This window comes from Neolamprologus brichardi, chromosome 2, assembly GCF_056152115.1.
Source record: "Neolamprologus brichardi isolate AB-2024 chromosome 2, ASM5615211v1, whole genome shotgun sequence".
NCBI lineage: Eukaryota > Metazoa > Chordata > Actinopteri > Cichliformes > Cichlidae > Neolamprologus > Neolamprologus brichardi.
In genome coordinates, this window is record NC_142105.1 from 26,433,312 (window position 1) to 26,445,753 (window position 12,442).

General features: G+C 43.3%; 1 protein-coding gene across 2 annotated transcripts; it reads left to right on the forward strand.

The window, feature by feature from the left end:
- The first annotated feature begins 2,603 nt into the window (after positions 1–2,603).
- On the forward strand, positions 2,604–12,031 carry bicc2 (bicaudal C homolog 2). Of its 2 annotated transcripts, XM_087853182.1 has the most exons (19): positions 2,604–2,955; positions 4,091–4,137; positions 4,486–4,555; positions 4,687–4,766; positions 4,919–5,080; positions 5,165–5,218; positions 5,469–5,684; positions 5,766–6,017; positions 6,145–6,276; positions 6,471–6,660; positions 6,769–6,896; positions 6,973–7,175; positions 7,545–7,650; positions 8,123–8,162; positions 9,485–9,648; positions 10,636–10,846; positions 10,941–11,110; positions 11,256–11,355; positions 11,470–12,031. In XM_087853182.1, exons 1-19 carry the CDS (start codon positions 2,679–2,681, stop codon positions 11,598–11,600), a joined length of 2,733 nt encoding a protein of 910 aa, XP_087709308.1. In that variant the 5' UTR covers positions 2,604–2,678; the 3' UTR covers positions 11,601–12,031. The 2 variants fall into 2 exon arrangements, with proteins under 2 accessions (XP_087709308.1, XP_087709300.1); XM_087853174.1 differs by having other exon boundaries at positions 11,256–12,031.
- Positions 12,032–12,442: the final 411 nt, after the last annotated feature.

The following is a 12,442-nucleotide window of genomic DNA, read 5'->3' on the forward strand; positions in this document are numbered from 1 at the left end:
CCAACAACAAAAACTCAATTGAAAGACACCCTTCATCATGTCACGGTTCTTGGTAAAGTTTTCTTTAATCTTAAGGTTCAGTGGCAACAAGACTTTGTAGAAAGACTATTATCTTTGCAGTACACTGGCAAAAGTGTGAGCTATATTTCATATTGCATCCACAGCAACACACTGCTTGACTTTTAAATAAGAGGGCACACGTTGCGATATTGACTGAATAAATAAGCGAATGCATGTGATACAGTCCATGCTTCACAATTTATTAGTTTAATATTGCAGCAGGGCTTAAACATTTTTTAAATAATTCTAAAAATTACAAGTTTTTTTTAAGAGTCTGCTCATTAGGAAAGCAAAAACTGACTTTTTAATGAAGTCCCTGCCTAACTGATAGTATCTGATTAAGGATTAACTGCACTATGGGCCTTTTTTATATTATTATTATTTTTGCATCTGTAGCACTTCTCTCACACACATCAGCACTCGTAAGACCTGGTTAAGATTTCCAAGGATCAGAGTGCCCTCTTGGTAAGGTGGTCTCATGAATAAGGAGAATAGAATGCTCCTGATCTGAATCATTGATGAATTGAGGGGCTGATCTAAGCATCATCCAGAGCTCATCCTCATCAGTCACTCTGCAGGAGCGTTTGGCCTTCTCTGCCCTCCATGTTGATCAAACGGTGACGCACACCCCTGTGCTTTACTGGAAACCCACATCCTTCCCGTCAGATGGGTCTAAACAAGGGGCGGGAGGTAAGAGGTCTGCAATTGTAAAGACAGATTAAACTTTGAATAACTCACTCCCTGACCAGTTGCCATGGTGACAAAGTCATCACGTCTTTCATTTACGATCCTCCTCAGGCAAATAAGTCTAGCCTGAAGTAGTTTGTAACGTTAGCAAGAGCGCTGCACAGCCAGATAGTGTTTGCTGCTTCGCCTGGGGCCAGATTTGTCTTGGCAATATGGAAAAACATCAGGGTGAGCTGGAAGCACAGTCCCACAAGTGCTGACTAATTGAACAGTTTGTTTTTGCTCATAATACAATCTGCACTTCAGCTCTCAAATGTGAGACTTTTAAAGCAGTGAGAGGACTTAATAATAAGTGCTAAACAAATTCACAAATCTCATTTGCTCTTTTATTTTGTCCATTTTAAACAGTTTATGACAGCAGAAACTTGCTTCACCACTGTTATCTGATAGCTACATTTATTTTTAGAGATTCATGCTTTGTGTTACAGCAGTCCTAAGTATTTTTGGTGGTTCAAAGACTAATCAGAATCTGACTCGTATGAGTAGCTATTAAACAAAATACGGCACTGTGTAAAGGTTTTGAGCCACTCCCTCATATTTTGCTTCCAGTGAGCCAGATTTCATTTTTTTCCAGGTGTTAGAAGGTCTTTCAAAGTTATTCTTTGAACATTGGCTGCTTTTCCTTCATTTTCTGCCTGATCCCACTTGTTAAGCCACTTAACACAGAACTTTGACTCATCCACGAAAAAGGTACCTGACCAAAAAAATGAACAAAGATTGTTTCTTTACTTAACAGACAGATTAGCAAGGAAGCTTTTTTAAACTGTATCTTTAGGTTTGTCACAAAATCCCATAATTTGTTCCCATATCTTTAGGTTAATATTTGATAAAGATCAAAGATAATACAATTTGACAAGCTTAAATCAGTAATTTTACACCAGCAAGGTGATTCCCAGAGAGCTGTTAATTAAAATTTGGCCATATTTCTGCATTCTGTGCAATATGTCTTCAAAAGAAATTAGGGAAACAGTATCTGAAGGAAAATAGGACAAAATCCAACAAAAACCTGATACAGGATCTGAGAGATGCATATGAAGTAGTTACAAATGTGTTACCTGGAACAGTAAATGACACTACTGATACTAACGATGTGATCATACTTTGATACAGTATATATATGTTTTCATATTTTACAGTATTCTGTTGGTAGAGTTGCAGATAGTAGGACTTTTCTAGTACAGACAGGAATTGAAAGCTCTTTTTGAAAAACCGCTGCATTACACCCCTTTGATCGCTTTCACCCCAACCTCTGGAATCTGAAGCCCTCTGTGTCTCATTTAGAGGACGGGGAGGGAGTGCAGACATGATCTGAGGTGGCTGGATGACCTGTTTGTTTTGTTAGCTGTGTGCGTTGATGTGAAGCTGGATGTCAGGATGTGTGCGTGTGTGTCTGTGTGAGAGAGTTTTGTGTCCTGACTTATCATTGGACCTTGACTATCAATCCAGATAATCTGTGGACACTGAAGTGAGGATTACTGAGGATTTGTTCTGAGAAAAGTGAGCCTTACTTGAAGTTGTATTGTCTTAGCCTTTCTGCAGTCACTACGATAGAGCAGACACTGTGTGCCTGTGCAAAGAAGCTACTTTTATCCATCTGTGCAATGAAAGCCAAAGAGACAAGTCCTTCAAGGCTCCTAAAGCTTGAACGGGCAGAGAAAGAGCTTTGTGTACCAAACTAAGTGAAGGGGGCGGGGGATGTTTTTTTAAAAAAAAAAGACACAGGGGGTGTTTCTTGCCCCTCTCTCCCTTTTTTCTGCCCCTGTTGGTCTCCTTGGTCACACACATGCACACATACTCCTCGGAAACACACACATACATACACAAACACACACACACACACACAAAACCACTGACAAGGGCTCAGTCCTGCTATGGCCACCACTACCACAGAGGAAAGCTCTCCAGTCCCAACCACTGTAGCACCCCAGCAGCCTGACTTGGAAGACAGCCTAAAACCCAACTCAGAGGCAGAAGCTGAGCTGGGCGAGACCCAGTGTGACAGAGAAGAAAAAGAAGATGAGGAACATGACGAAGTGGGAAGAAGCTGTGATTCGGAGCAGGAGAATACAAAAGGGAAGAGTTTGGACCCAGAGTGGGTGGAGGAGAGGTTCAGGATCGATAGGAAGAAGCTGGAGACCATGTTGTATGGTGAGTTAAATGGGATTATCAATTTTTATGAATGGAACTGTCAGTGCTATGTGCCTGAACTTCAGGGCTTTCTTATCGACTTCATTCTCACAGTCTGCCTTGAACTCTACAACATCTGAATTTTGTGTTATTTTGAAACCTATCCTATCCTGTGCTCCTCATTGACCTTGTTATCTACCTGATCCCACGCGCCTCTGGGGGCCTCCAGCCGCCTGTGCCCTTGTTGTCGCCATCAGTAAACGCCATCCACTAAACCCCTGTTGCTGCATCATTGTGATTTATGACCTGCAATTGCTTATGCATTCGCAGGTCCTTTTGGCTATTATCATTCCCGTCTGTGAAGCAAAGGTAACTGCCTCTGTTAGTTATGGCTGCTTGGCAGGATTTATGACAAATGCCTCCCCTGTGTCGCCGGGGAAACTCTTTCTGACAGCGTGCCGCCGCTGTAGACACAAGCTGATGTTTGCGCTTGATGGGAAAGTGCTTCAGCTCTGATAACTGCGGTTTGGTTTTTAATGCGCGCGCAGCTGGGACTTCTGCTTTTACTGCAGTCTCAATCAGGCAGTAAACATCCCATCTCAACCCTTTAGGTAATAATCTGTCACACCGCATTCAGGCCTTCACACTGATTTTCGTACAGCCCCCTCCCTCCCCTTGGTTTTGTACTTTAATTTTTTTTTCTTTTTGTTTGGGTAAAGTGGGAGGTATTTGCGTCAGCAAATGCCATTGATGTGATTAGTTGTCTCCAGGCTAATTTGTGGCTGCCTTTCCTAACCACCACCTTTTGCTCCACCCCATAGTGTTTTCTTCTCATTCCTCAGCTCTGGCCAGCGTAACCCGTAGTGATAAAAGGAGGGGGTTGAAGGCGTTCCTGGGGCTCCCCCTGAACCCTGTAAATGTCACCATGGAGCAATGGCCTTTTAAACTTGTTTATGTTCCCAGCAACCTCTTGTTCCACTGGCTTGACAAATTTCAGCCAAGTCAACATTGAAATGCAGACTTTGTGTTCACATGCGTCATATTGAACATTGCGCGGCGACCAATACAACCTGACAAATCTCTCTGCTGGGTTTTATTAGGGGTTTATTTTATCTTTATCTGCCTCGTTTTTACATTTGCCTACTTCTTCTTTCAGCTCCAAAGCATGAGGGTGTCGAGACGGGACAGGAGTTTTTTGAGAGAGTAAGTGGCTCTACACACATTCAAACACTTTATTCATAAACCAAACAACTAATAATATTTGGCCATTTTCCTTTGTAAAAACCACTGACAGTGTAATCACTAGTGTTTTAAAGCCTCGTGGTGAAATTTGTCTTAGACCAGTGAAAACATCCCCGCTGCAGTTTTATTACTTGTTGGATGCTCTTCATTCAGTGATTACAGATTTTATGGTGGTGATAATTGGAGGTGGAGGCAGCTTTGTATCCTAAGATCTGCTGTGTTCTTATTGTATCTGTTACGATCTTTCCTGCATAGAGTGACAGCAGCTTCTTTGTTTCTCACGCTCTTCTGTTGTCCGTGCTTTCACAGGTAATGAGAGAAACTAACACTCAGGTGAAATGGCCATCCAAACTGAAGATAGGAGCCAAATCAAAGAAAGGTGGCAAATTCTTCATGTTCCGTTCACACCAAAATCAGTGCTCTTTGTTTTGTGTTTTTCCCACAGCTTTGTGTGTGTGTGTGTGTGTGTTAACAGAGATTTATCATTTTCCATCTATTGTTTCCACCTAGATCCACACGTGAAGGTGGAAGGGAAGAGAGCTAATGTCGTGGAAGCCAAAAGGAAGATACTAGAAGTGTTGGAAACCAGGGTGAGGTTGCTGGTGCCTTAAATTTACAATGTCAAGAATTCACAGAGTAATGTAAGCTTTTAATAAAAGTCGTTTTATGTTTTTTTTTTTTTATGTTAAGGCCAGTATTGAACTGAAATCTGCTCAAATAACCAGTGTTTATATAAAACCAGGTAAACAAGGTGACTCTAAAAATGGACGTGGCCTATACGGAGCATTCTCATGTGATTGGAAAAGGCGGAGGGAATATCAAAAAAGTGATGGAGGTCACATCCTGTCATATTCATTTCCCTGACTCCAACCGTCACAATGCTACTGGAGAGAAAAGCAACCAGGTAGGTGGCATTTTAATTCCACTAACTGCTGCCACTATGACAGGAAACTGAAAACCAATTCGTTTACATGTTATTTATTACCAGGTCTCCATCGCTGGGCCCGTAGAAGGCGTAGAGGAAGCCAGGAGGAGGATAAGAGTGAGTTGTCAATGTGTAATTTGAGCAAACTGCACAGAATAGATTTTTATTCGTCTCAACACTCAATATTTTCACTCCTGTCAGACGGAAAGATCAATAGAGTGATTAAGAGGATGGCTGACACAAAAAGGACAGGTATATCTGTCAATGCACTGCCTGTCTTGTCTCTGTCTTTGTTTCTCTCCCACCTCTTCATTATCCCTCCCTTCTGTGTCTCCTTCTCATCGAACCCTTACCCTTCTTATCCCAGGACCTCCAGCCGCTATCCTTGACCTTTGACCTGCCAGTGAGTGTTGTGCCCCAGGCTCTGCCAGATCTAGGTTCACCACTTATCCAGCAGGTAGTACAGACTCTTGGGGTCAGTGTGAGCTTCAGGGCCATGCCACCCCAGCCTCAAGCCCAGCCGCCCTTTTATGGAAGTTCCTGCACTGTCTGGGGTCTGCAGGGCAATGCAGATGTTGTAAAGGTTAGCGTTAAAGATTAAGGAGACTACTGGGTAATGAGGTTTAAGTATCATGTCGTGACTATATATACCATCACCTCACAGAAGGCGACCTGCATCTTGATGGACCTCCTGCTGGGAGCAGAGGTTGCAGGCGGTATTGTCAGCAGCCAGCTGGACGTCACCTCCCAGCAGCACCTATTCCTGCTGGGACAGAATGGCGCTCACTTCCTGAGCGTTATGCACCAGACCCAGACCCAGATCATCCTACCGGACCTCAGCGCCCCTCAGAGTCCTCCCTCGCTGCTCATTCAGGGCAGCCCTGATGGGGTTTGTCTGGCTCGGCAGCAGCTCATGGTACAGCGGGGCTGTTTATTTTGTGTGCGCATAACTGCTAAAAAACAATGCTGAGAAAATTTTGCTGCTTTTAATGGTTGATACTTTTACAATCTGTGTGATGTTTGCATATTTGTGTACACAATAGGACTGTCTGCCTATGTGTTTGATGTTTGACATGCGTGAAGATGGGGAGGCTGATCCCTGCAAGCTGGCTCAGATGATGCGAAACCTTGGAGTCTTCATTAGCGTCAAGCCCAAAGTAAAACAGACCAGCAAGGTACATTTTACCTCGTGGCTCTGATGCTTACTGTTTGAGACACAACTGAAAAAATGCTAATTTGATTGGGCTTTGTATTGATAAAAACTTGCCCTGAAATATTTCTTTGATTTTGAATGCAAAATATTCTCCCCTGTAGTTTTCTGCTGAATTGAGTACTGATCTAAAAATCTGTGTTGGTTTATAATTGTCAGTCAGTTGTGGTGAAAGGTCTGGAAAGGAATATTTCCTGCCTCTATGAGGCCCGCCGTCTGCTCCTGGGGCTGGATTCCTCTGAGACTGTTAAGATAGCTGAAATGACCCCTGGCTCTCTGCTACCTGGCAGTGGGCTGACCAATTACTGGCTCAATATGTTGCTGCAGCAGCTTCGCCTGTCTGAACAGGGTGAGAGCATTAACACATGTGATTTGTTTTTGCAATCACAATAATTCTTTCTTAAATTGTTCTGCTTCATACTGATTCATTCATATCACCCTTCTTCTTGCTTATCAGGCCCCGTGCCTGCTACAGAGATGCCGAACGGTACAAAGCCACGCCCCTCACCTCCACCAGGCCTCACCTCTCCCACTGAGGAGGGTAGGGCAGGGCCGAAGGGAACAGATGGTCGACCTCTGGAGAAGGTGTTTCACTGTCAATGTTCAAAATGACAAAACACAATGTGAAATTCTTCTGAAAATTTCCAATTCTCTTTTTCAGATTCTGGAAAATGAGGACCAGTTTGGTCAGCATGAGAGCTCTGAGGGCGTGGCGATGTCATCGTCTGAGACGTGTGACGCTTTGAAGAGCAGCATCAGCAGGATCGGACTGAATGGTCGGAGGGGGAGCCTTCAGGGTCCTGAAATTGCCAAGGTTTTCAGCCAGGGCAGGCGCCATTCAACAGGGCAGGTGTTAACATACAGGTGAGCGTTTAGCAGGTACACACACCTACTCTCTGATGACTCTTCATAATCTTTAGTCTTAACTTCTGGAAAATTATTTTGTTGTTTATACTTGCTCTACTTTGGTTTCAGTTTTATTTGATATAAATCAGCTCTACAGAGCGTGCAGTTTTAATGATGCAGCTCACATTTAACACACTCTATATTTAAACTGCACGATGACACTTTGAAATCCTCCCGTAGAACTGCTGCAGGCAGGTGAAAGACAGAGTTAATAAGAACTCAAAGACTGCACAGAGCCATCACAGTTTCACCTAACCTTGCTTTGCCATCTGTGTGTGCGTGTGTGTGTGTGTGTGTGCGCGCGCGTGTTCCTCCTGACTGTGCCAGATTGCTGAACGCAGACACTGAGGGAGGGAGGAGTGAGCGGAGGAACAGCCTGAGGAGAGATGTGACTCTGGCTCAAAATGTTCGCGCTGACTCATTCAAGGCCGAGGTGAGAAAAACAGGAGCTGCAGGTTTCTTCCTTGCTTGTTTCTTCACGAAGTTCTGCACGGAGTCTGTGGCAGACATTTTGGTCACGGATGATGCTCAGTGGACAGATAATCGCATCTCTGTAGGACAGTGGATGAGCGAACGCTGAAAATGTCACGTTAAAGTGAAAACGGGAAGATCATTTTCTTTGTCACGGTCTATAATCTATTGATTTGCAGTTTGATTTTGAAAATTGGGTTCTCTCTTTGTTTGTCTCCCCTCTTATTTTTCTCCCATCTCACATACGCAAAGGTTATGCAAAGAAGGATTAACAAGTTTACTGCCACGGCAGCAGGACGTGTTTTCTTATGCAAGTGTTTGTTCCTGCTGTAAATTAGGTTCCCGCTATCCTCCCATCTCTTAGTAACCAAAGAAAAAAAAAATTCAATTTCATGCATTATTTACCTACTCCATTTCCTGTTTGTACTTTGTAGGATTATGACTATGAAAAGAAGAAACTGCTGGCAACCAGAGGTTAGTCCTTTTAAATGTTTAATATTTCTTCCTGTCTTGCTGCGGTTTCAGAAATGTTCTGCAACAATGATTAGCACTGCTAAGCAAGCATTCCTTCTTTTTTATTGATTCACAGCTGCTGTTCTGCAGATAGTTGCACGAAAATAGATTTTGGTGAAGTATATTGTTGTTTTGCTCATCAGCACACTTTTTTGTTTTGTTTTCGGAGCTGAACGGGAGCAGGAATAATTTCGTTTTGCTGGTAACAATCACATGTTTTGCTCACATCATTGCTGGAAAAATACTTAATGTCAGTGGATTAAGCCAGATGAAGTAGGCTTTTAAGTTTATTCAAGCATGCTATAGGGGAAACACATTAATATCCCAAGCAGAAGTAGGGATTTGATAAAGGGGTCCCATTTCCGCAGTGCTCACTGCCAAGACAACTGATGAAGGGGGCCTGTTTATGGGCTGCAGTGTGCCAAAGTTATAATAGAGTAGCACTGGCACTCCCACTTAATTCACCAGGGGTAGGTACACAATGCAGACAACCCGCGCACACATGCATCCAGGAATGGTGCGTGCGCTCTCATACACGTAGCATCCCTCACGCAGAATGAGAGATACTGAAGAGATTTGCAGCCAAATGGTACCAAATTCCCTCAGTGTTCCTTTATGGGATTATGAATTAGCAGTTTGAATGGGCCATCTGCCTCACAGCCATTAAGACACCCGTATGCCAGGATATGAATGGGACATTTCCGCCACAAATACACACAAAGACACCCGATAGAAAACCTACCAGTAATAATCCTGTTGATATTGCACTCTTTATGGAGTACTGTTGCAGTTTTTATCACACATTCACACATGGAAGAGGCCCAGGGTCACTTGTTTGTCGATTGAGTGCGTATGCCAGTCTAAGTCTTAGCGCTCAGAGTTTTATTAAGTATGCCACATGCTGGCAAGAGAAGTAACACTGTTCGTGATTCATTATTTAACACATGAACCCAGCCCGCTCACATCAGAGTACCAAAGAAGACGTGGAAAACCTGCAAAGCATTTTTATGATAGACAGTCTGCGGATATGAGTATTGATGCTTGCTGCAAAATCCATTTATGTGAATTTAAAGCTGTAAAGCTTTCTGAAAGTGTTTCCTTATTCACTTCTTTTGCCACAGCACTACTACAGTCAGACTTTCCGCATTGAACAAGCAACGTGCTGCATTTATGTGAAAGCTGGCAATCAGATTTCAGACAACATCACAGACGGTAATGCTTTTGATGCCAGTTGGTCCCAAAGTCACATTTTCTAACTTCGTGTTTATGTGTCTTTATGTTAGCCATGCAGAGGAAGCCTATAGTCACAGAGGTCCGCACGCCCACAGACACGTGGAGTGGCCTTGGCTTCTCCAAGTCTATGCCGGCCGAGGCTGTAAAAGAGCTTCGCAACATCAGCAGACGCAACTACAAACCCTACCTGAGCACCGGTAATAACCAGCAACAGGTACAGATGAGCCTACTGCTTACTTAAAAGCTGAAAAAAATGGTCTCACAGATTAACATTTTGAGTTTTCGTTCAAAGTTATAGGTAGAGTTCGTGATTTATAGGTACAGCTACTTTTGTTGGATTGAATTCAGTTGAAGCTTTTACTGCAGTGCAGTGAAACAAGCGCTGCCACGGTGGCCCTCTAACACAGTCTCATTTATTGGTTTTGCCCCCTAACAGTCTCGAGCATTTATCTCACTGTGTGGTAAGCACTGCCAATTTGTACGCTCAATTACCTGGCGTCTGATACCATCGGTGTGGTCAACACAGGCACTCTTTGGCAACCTGTTTACCTGAGCTGGTTCAGCTCATCTCCCCTGCTCTTTTAAAGCCTTTTGAATAGCTGCTCTCTGACTGCCCACTGGCCATTGATGTAGAAGCAGACTCACTTAGGATAATGAAAGCAGAGGCATTTCTCCAATGAGTTCAATTTTCCTCTGAGACCCAGGCAACTGGGAGGAAGCATTTGCTATGCCCGCTGCATTGATAGATTCAAGTGAAGGACTTTTACTGTCACAGATCAGCCCACAGTGGCAAATAAGCTGGTTTAGAGACACGCTAAATGGATGTGGCTAAATCCTTGGATCTACAGGCATTAGAAAGTTTATGGCCACTTGCAGCTATTTGTCTCTGGGACAGAGACAGGGGAGAGATGACAGTAGGGCATGGTGGCAAAATGACACGATGATGCTATTGTGCACAACGCTGTCAGAAGAAAGCAACATTAGCCTGTATAAGGGGACTATTTTCAGTTTGGATGCAAGAACAGCAGTAACATCCACCTGGTTTTCAAACCTGTCAGACAAAGTGTCAGAGCAGTACAAGAAAAATACAAGACCCAGTAAAAGATAAATAAGGAATATCTTTAACCTTGCATCATGCAAAGTTAATAGAGTCCAAGAGCAAAAATAGGTCCACTTTAATGCTGTTACTATCTCCTTCTAGTGTTGGGCTGCTCAGACAGGAAAGGTGGCTAATGGAAGCGACTCTGAGAACTGGAGGGACAGACGTGGATCCACATCTTCATCCCAGCCCATCTCTTCCTCTTTGTCCTCATCCTCATCTTCCCCATCCTCACCTCTGACTACTTTCTCCTCATCATCCTGTTTTCCTGCATTTGCCTCCTCAATGAACCGCAGTAGAAGCGACAAGCCCTGTAAGTCTGACCTCTGTGCACTCAGCTAAACAGAGATCACCTGCTCCCTGCCGCGTTTAACCTTTTCCTCTAAACTTTGACCTCTGGTGTTCAGCGGAGAGCTTTGCGAGCAATGGCAGCAGCTACTTCGAAAGTGTGTGCTCACAGAGGAGGGGGTCGACCTGCAGTCAGCGGAGCCCCAGCCCCCACTTGACAGATGACCTGCCCGAGCTGCTCGGCCAGCTGGGCCTGCTCAAATACATCGATGTGTTTGAACAGCAAGAGGTAAACTCACACAGAGAGTCGCACTTGATCATTTTGTGAAATCGCTTTTTTTTTTTTTTTTTCATTCAGCTTGGAAACACAAGCCGAAAGAGTTAATGCATTATAAATGAGCATCATGATGCAACTTCGGTCTGCACTCCTCTAGATTGACTATCAGACATTCCTCACTCTGTCTGACGAAGATCTGAAGGAAGTGGGTGTATCTACCTTTGGAGCACGGCGCAAGATGTTATTAGCAATCTCAGGTGAATCTCTGAAGCCTCAGCTGGGATTTATGCCGTGTCCACTTCTCTCTCTGTTTTGGCAGTATGCTGTGCTCCTCTCCTCTTGTAAAATTGATTATTTTTCCTCTGATACAGAACTGAACAAAAGCAAGAGGAGGCTCTCGGATACACCTGCTGTGAAGCCTGGCTACCTGGAAGGTGGTGCTAGTGGTAGACTTCCACGAATCATGGATGTGGAAGCTGCAGCTCAGAGTAACCGCTGGTGAGGGAAGACGCCAAATACGTGGAGATATTCTAATGGGAAAATATACAACAATGATGAGGCCAGTACAAAAGTCTTACTAGCTCATTTACTACAAAGGGAGAGGTGCGAGATTATCCTGAGAAACTACAAAAATTATGTAAAACATTTAAACAGGGTGCCTTTCTTCTACAGCGTAACCCAAAGTTTTTTTTATATGATAATTCAAAACAAGGAGGCTTTCCATCCAAAACTCAGTTATGACAAGAAACTATATCGTTTCTTGTCATAACTACACAAAGCCCACAGGAACAGGAGAAAATGTTGATTTTTTTTTTTTTGTCATAAAGTGCCTTTCTTATGCAAACTCTATATTTTGACCATATTAACCACAATCTTTATGCAACTGTAACATTTACCCAAGAAAAAAACATGTCATAGTGATGATAATTAAAAGGTTGCTGTAAAAGACTGTTTTCTTTTATGAGAGTGAAAAAATAGCGAATGATATATTTTCAAAAAAAGCAACACGTCTATGGCCGGACTCAGTTATGTGTTCAACGCCTTAAATTGATAACCTCCTATGTCGTCAGTGGAAATGTGTGATGCAAGTAAAAACTGGGAGCAAACCACAAGAGGGCACTAGTGTCACACACAGTCTTCTTTTTACAAATTCACGTCACATTTGTGCTGCATGGAAAATAATGCAATTTGTTTCAAAGTGACAGCAGCATCACAGCTCCTGCTGGACAAGGTGGGGTTTGGTTTTGAATTATACAGGGCCTAGTATCAGATAAGAAAAATGATTTAGAAACCATAAATACATTTATTTGTTTGAGGGTAATATGAAACTCCTATTATAGTGGT